The sequence below is a fragment of the Mizuhopecten yessoensis genome, unplaced genomic scaffold (genome assembly GCF_002113885.1).
Source record: "Mizuhopecten yessoensis strain PY_sf001 unplaced genomic scaffold, ASM211388v2 scaffold2123, whole genome shotgun sequence".
Taxonomy (NCBI): Eukaryota; Metazoa; Mollusca; class Bivalvia; order Pectinida; family Pectinidae; genus Mizuhopecten; species Mizuhopecten yessoensis.
The window spans coordinates 204,906-212,133 of record NW_018404389.1 but is presented as its reverse complement, the minus strand read 5'-3'; the positions used below and the strand labels follow the sequence as shown (position 1 = coordinate 212,133).

Sequence of the window (7,228 nt, the reverse complement as noted above, 5' to 3'; positions counted from 1 at the left end):
TCATAGATTGGTGTTTAGTGACCTGTTATAGATTGGTGTTTAGTGACCTGTCATAGATTAGCGTTTAGTGACCTGTCATAGATTGGTGTTTAGTGACCTGTTGTATGATTCATTTGATGACTTCATGATATATGACATTTAAATAAGGAAAAATGTCCTTAATTATTTATATTTACAGAGTTGGAGCCATTTAGATGAGCATGCTATTGATAAAACATGGTTTGATAAACCCCAAGTCGGGGATACCTACACCCTCGAACTGTGTTCTCGGTCAATTCGTTGGCCTTGGGTTGATAAAACCATACATAACTTCATCAATATGTGGTTAATATTATAAATCATCTCAGATCGACTATCCTTCATAGTGAAATTTCTGGCTGGTTGTTTCTCATCAAGTCTGACAGACACACTTTGTATAATACTATAAATATTTATACGAACTATTTTTATGATTTATAGTTAATACCTTGTATGAGGAATATATTAATGAAAGCGACATTTAGATATAAAAGTTGTCGATCAACAGCACTGATATTTTAGTGATTAATATTCCATTGAAGCATGTCTATTGATATTTTATGGTGAATTAGCAATGGATACGAACGTGATAAATATCGATTTCAGATTTACACTTGTCTAGGTCAGAACTGCAAAGAAATCATTTCAGCCACGTTTATTAGAGTCAATATTGGAAAACTTGATATCCGACCTGGAGTGTACTTAATGACATCTGTTTGTAGGATGTTCTCCGTGCGATTGTTATTGTATGACAAATTGTGTTGACGTCTGACACGTGAAGAATGTAGGAAACAATCGTTAGTACCGGCGTTACGTAACAGTCGAGGTAATGTCCCAGCCTACTGCAGCCTCCCTGACAGTCATGGATGAGTCAGGGCTTCCCATATCGCCAATCCTTCTTTTCCAGCATGCCGCAGTCTGTCTAACGTATAAAGCCAACAGACTCAGGCGCTGGACCGGACCACAGGATAGCTGAGTCTGGCTCCACACAGTAAACAGTCACAGCAAACTGTACACGTTCTGCTCGCTTTGTAGTGAACACTTTTTGAATTGTGTTGTGTAAGAGACTCGGATTATATAATCAACCATGGCGAGTTTCAATGGAAAATGGGAAATTCAAAGCAGCGACAATTTCGGCGAATACATGACCGCTATAGGTATGTATATATAATAATATATCATGATATCAAATCATGGATTGGTTTTCCTTTCAATTTTTAAATTGATTGATGGGTAACTTACTAAATAAGCATTTTTTTACTTTTTATACGTCCATCAAATTTGATGGTAGTATTATGGTATGGCGTTGTCAATCTGTCTGGCCGGCCGGCCGGCGTAAACTTTTGTTTGTCCGGCAATCTCCTCCTACATTTTTTGAACGATCTCTTTGAAACTTGGTATACATTATAATCATGATATGAAATGGTGTCTCCCTTAAAAGAATTTTGATTCGACAATTTTTCCAAAAGTCATTGCCCTTTGTTCATTTTAGTATTTGATTTTTTGTCCGGAAATCTCCTCCTACATTTTTAAACGGATTTCTTTGAAACCTAGTAGGCTTAATAATCATGACATGTTGTTGTGTTTCCTTGAAAAGAATTTTGATTCGACAATTTTTCCAAAAGTTATTTATCTTTGTTTATTTCAGTATTTGATTTTTTGTCCGGATATTTTCTCCTACATTTCTTATAGCATGTCAGCTAACCACTCTTAGAATGATGAATATCTTATTTCAATGTAAGAAAGTACATGTAAATAGAGTTTTAAAATAAACAGTTATAGACTAGCCTGCTGGCGACACAGTCTAGATCGTACACCGTGTTAATCGCCAAAATCGAGCATCTATCCTCCTCCTCCTCCTCCTCCTCCTTCGATCCACCGGGCTGTGACAGAATTATTACATACGAACATAATCTTCTCTTTTTTGCATAAATTTCCGCGGATGGTAGTATTTTTAAAGCCGGTAAGTGTTTTTCTATATTAAATTTATTCACCAAGGCTAGATATTAATCGGAAAATGACAAGTTTTTATACAAAGTATTTTTGGATTGGCGGTTAGTTACTGAACTAGTTAGTGTCAGTAACGGCGGTGTGTATATTGTAAGGTAAGTAGTACTATACTATTGTAGATGAATGTACCAAGATAATAGGTCATACAGGCGTTGCAACCTATCACTATAGCAAGTCTCTCAGCATTGTTGATTTGAGAAAACATTATTGCCCAGACACCTACAGGCATAAATGTTTGACCACTCACTGACCGACTTATCAGACCGGTAACACCACCACCTCCAACATCTCTACGATATGAACGAGGAAACCACACTGATAGACGGCAAAGGGGCTCGGACGTCGGTTTTAGACGGCGAAGGGGCTGGACCCACGGATTGAGACGGCGAAGGGTTTCGGACCACGGTTTGAGACTGCGGAGGGTCTCGGAACACGGTATGAGAGGGCAGAGGGTCTCGGACCACGGTTTGAGAGGGCAAAGGGGCTCGGACCACGATTTGAGAGGGCAAAGGGGCTCGGATCACGATTTGAGACGGCGAAGGGGCTCAGACCACGGTTTGTGCCGGTGAAAGGGCTCGGACCACGGTTTGAGAGGGCGAAGGGGCTCGGACCACGGTTTGAGCCGGTGAAAGGGCTCGGACCACGGTTTGTGCCGGTGAAAGGGCTCGGGCCACGGTTTGAGACGGCGAAAGGGCTCGAGCCATGGTTTGTGCCGGTGAAAGGGCTCGGACCACAGTTTGAGACGGCGAAAGGGCTCGAGCCATGGTTTGTGCCGGTGAAAGGGCTCGGACAACGGTTTGAGACGGCGAAAGGGCTCGAGCAATGGTTTGTGCCGGTGAAAGGGCTCGGACAACGGTTTGAGAGGGCAAAGGGGCTCGGACCACGGTTTGAGCCGGTGAAAGGGCTCGGACCACGGTTTGTGCCGGTGAAAGGGCTCGGACCACGGTTTGAGACGGCGAAAGGGCTCGAGCAATAATTTGTGCCGGTGAAAGGGCTCGGACCACGGTTTGAGACGGCGAAAGGGCTCGAGCAATGGTTTGTGACGTTTTTGACGTGTTCTGATTTGTTCTCTCCGCACTTCTATACTAACTTTGGCCTTTTTACTCGTCAGTGAAATAAGCGACGTCAGTGAAATAAGTTCTTTCACCTAGATCCCGCGTTAAGAAATATACTTAAAGCTCCCTTACATCTGCTGCAATACGGTTTTAATTATTGCATTTCAGGGGTATGAATGCATGCTATATTTTGCCCTCCGCCACCCGAACGAATCAAACGGTTATTCTCATTCTGTGCGAACCTCTTCCAAAGATTAGAATATGTATAGTACTTCAGGGGCGGATCCAGGATTTCCTAAAACGAGGAGGGGGAGGTTACGGGAGGTGTTCTTTCCCCTGCCGTAACGGGGGTTTGGGGGATCTCCCCCGAAAGATTGTGTTTTCTAGAACGTCTCAGAAGCGATTTCCCGTGTTCTGAGGATTGTTTTTATGTCTAATTAACAAGAAGAAAAAAACATTTTTAAGTATCGCCCAAAGTCTTTTTTTGTGTAATGGAAAGAAAATTAAAGTTTCGGTTCAAATTCTCTATCAACAGCGTGTTTTTGAATTCAGATGGTATTTTCATAGGGGCAACCTGGTGATGACAAATGTATGAATCCACAGGGGGCTTGTTCATTATTACCTAATTTGGCGTCCCGCCCGCAAGGGGGATACGAGAGGTCCACCGTCAAAAAATAAATGTAGGGACGCACAATATCTAGTCTTCAGACATTGTACCTACAGTACAGTACTTCATGTAATAGTTTGTCGTACAAAAGAACCCCAAATAACACCATAACATCGTTGCTGTTTAATTAATGAATTACTCATGGCATCACTAAGTTGCTAAACAAACGGATAATTTCAAATCAGTGCGACACCCAAGGCCACTAGCTANAGCGTTTAGTGACCTGTCATAGATTGGTGTTTAGTGACCTGTTGTATGANAGTATTGTCAGCCGAAAAAAACCCTTTATCGTTCTTGTATATTGATATGATTAATATCGCCCGGGCGGTTAGGAAGGTTACAATAAAAAATATTAATTTTCAGATCATCTATAACGAGCGGTCAATAATATAATTATGCAACTTATGCTAGAATATTTCCGCCGAGCGTTGCAACTTTGGGTTTTGCGGAGGTGGTAAAATTAAAAACACTATTTTGACTTTAGGGTCAAGATACAAAGTAGACGAGCGTAGCGATGCCAACAAATATTGTTTTAATAAAGAAAATATAGTAAAATTTCATATAACGGAAACCCCCACTATTTGCTAAGATGCCGTATGGGATGTGTGGGGCGTAGCCCCAGATTTTTTTTATACAAGCTCCGTGCATTATTTGATGCATTTTAAAAGGTTTACAGGGTCACCTTTACCAGGGACTTGTCTGTCAGAGCTTTCTGTAGGAAACTGACAGGAAAAAACAACCTACTTTGTGGCAGCCAGAATCAGCTCTTCCTTGCATTCCAAAGACCGATATTTATCAACGCACACGTTAAACAAACGGTAAAATAAAATTCCACTTACGAAATCAGACAGTATGTTGAGACTACGGGAGATTGCATAATAGAATGTCTTGGAACTGAAATACCGGAGTTGCATATATTAACAAGATATCGATATATTTAAAAGCTGGAGCCAAATAATACTTCCCAGATACAAACAAACTTGCCAGGAAAAGCATTCTTGTCATGTTTTCGTCGGACGTTTTATATTTTAGTGGAAATTGGCAATGTCGGTAGTCAGAAACAAATCAAAATGCTAATTAAAGACCTGGAACAGGAGATCGGTAAAGATCACAACGGTCTATCTCTTCGTTCTGGTTTCATCTTTATACCCCTCAGTTCGGTTGTGGAAGTTTTACTCCCTCCCCCCGCTCGTGCTGATAATGAGTGGACCTTTGTGCTGTGTATGGTTGATAGCAGCTCCATAAACTCGCTACTTGTGTAAATTACACCCATGCCGTGTTATCTCTGTAGAATCAGTGAGATGGGAGAGTTGAAATGATGCTTACATTATTTCTAGTTAGTCGAGGGTATCAGATACATATGGGTCAACATCAATTTATTTCAGAAAAAAATAACTTCGCCACGTGCACACTCGCTCTCTTCATCATCGGAATGCATGGGGTGGAACAAACGCACGCTTAAAGAGGTCGCGTGCCTTTTGCTTGTTTTCATTTGTTCTACATTTTTCCTTAGAAGGACGAGCCAGGCGTAGTAATTCAACTAGATTTGATAACATGTGTTGATAAAATGCAAAAATTGAAATTTAACTCAATAACTAAAATTAGTCACTAGTTTAGGGGAACAATGGGGTCACTTAAACGGAGGATAAGGTGTTTTGTAAGAACTACACTGACATTTGCAAATAAGGGGCGGATTTATGAGATATAGGAAAGTTTCATCAGCTGTATTCACTTGTGTACATACGTGATGTATCGATAGCACAGGTCAAATATAATTTCAATCGGTTGACGGTAGGAATTGCTAGGATGTAATTATTTTCTCTTTGGTATGAGGTACGCCAATAGGTGGCGCTTTTGGTGGTTTTTGCACGTGCCAATGGGCTGGGTTGTTACCTTTACATGTCATTCAGGCGACAATGGTAACAAGAAGCACACGTGTATTTTTAATTTTTAAATGGGGTTATTATATTGAGATTAACAGGTTAGGAGTTATATGTTTGTGTGTGAGATGTACATTATTGTGTAATTGTGTTTATCAGTCGTGGTGATTGTAAATAAACATCGGTCAGTGCCTATGTCGCTTGGAAATACAGTTTTTGTATTCGAGTTGTTTATCCTATTGGATAATATAGAAGAGAATAGTCATTACTTATGATATCACTTGGATATCACATACCACGTGATCAATATGTAAGCGCGTGCCAGCCTTACAACGCCACCAGTGATAACAAAATGAAACAATCATCCAACCTGTTAAATGACACTCATTTAAAGAGGGAAGCACGTGCTCCAGTGGTATACTAGCAATAGAAGCCATCATGTGTGAGATCTTCAATGACAAGTTCTATCTTTGTCTGTAAGACTTCCGCTAAAGGCTCCACAGCGACTTCCGGAAGTATTCGTAAGAAATTTTTTTGTGCGAAAGTTTCCTCTCATGAACGAAAAACACGATATTTCTCAGTATATAATTATTACTGTGAAGTATGAGACTGACGTCACGAGAAGCATGGCAAATAGAGCAATAACTCGGGCAACACGGCAAATAGAGCAATAACTCGGGCAACACGTTTTTATTTATTAACAGAAAATTATTGGAGATGTCGAGAAAACCCACAAAATCAAGAAATTTATAGTTTATTTTTTATTTGAACGCAACATATGTTTGCCAAATCATAAAGATTACTAGATGTGGAGTGGACACTGTACGTGAACTGTATAACCGTGTATACTACTGCCGACAGCCAGACGGGCACAACGAATCTATTATATCAAGGTAATCAAACGCACTTGGTTGTTATTGTTTTACGGAAACATGTGTTATTTTATCTCAGTTGTTTTCGTTGTACTATTACTGACCATACACTGACCAAAGTTCTAACACTGGCCGCACACTGACCATAGACATAATACTGACCACACACACTGACAATTATCCTTATACTGACCACACACTGACAATAATCCTAATACTGACCACACACTGACAATAATCCTTATACTGACCGCACACTGACGATAATCCTAATACTGACCACTCACTGACCATATATCTAATACTGGCAACACACTGACCATAGACCTAATATTGACCATACACTGACCATAGACCTAATATTGACCACACTTTGACCGTAATTCTAATACTGACCACACACTTACCATAGACCTAATACTGACCACACACTGACCATAGATCTAATACTGACCACACACTGACCATAAACCTTATATTGACCATACACTGACTATTATTCTAATACTGACTACACACTTACCATATACCTAATACTGACCACACACTGACCATAGACCTAATACTGACCACACACTGACCATATACCTAATATTGACTAAACACTAACAATAATCCTTATACTGACCACACACTGACACTAATTCTAGTACTGACCAAACACTGACAATAACCCTTATATTGATCGCACACTGACGATAATCCTAATACTGACCACACACTGAC

At 40.3% G+C, this 7,228-nt stretch overlaps 1 protein-coding gene across 1 annotated transcript in view; it reads left to right on the top strand.

Moving 5' to 3' along the window:
- Positions 1 to 941: 941 nt before the first annotated feature.
- The window catches only part of LOC110445228 (fatty acid-binding protein, heart-like), a 23,875-nt gene continuing 17,588 nt past the window's right edge, over positions 942 to 7,228 (top strand). The window contains exon 1 of the mRNA XM_021489730.1: positions 942 to 1,175. Within this exon, the coding sequence (XP_021345405.1) occupies positions 1,106 to 1,175 (70 nt within the window). The 5' untranslated portion in view covers positions 942 to 1,105. The remainder of the gene's footprint in view (positions 1,176 to 7,228) is intronic.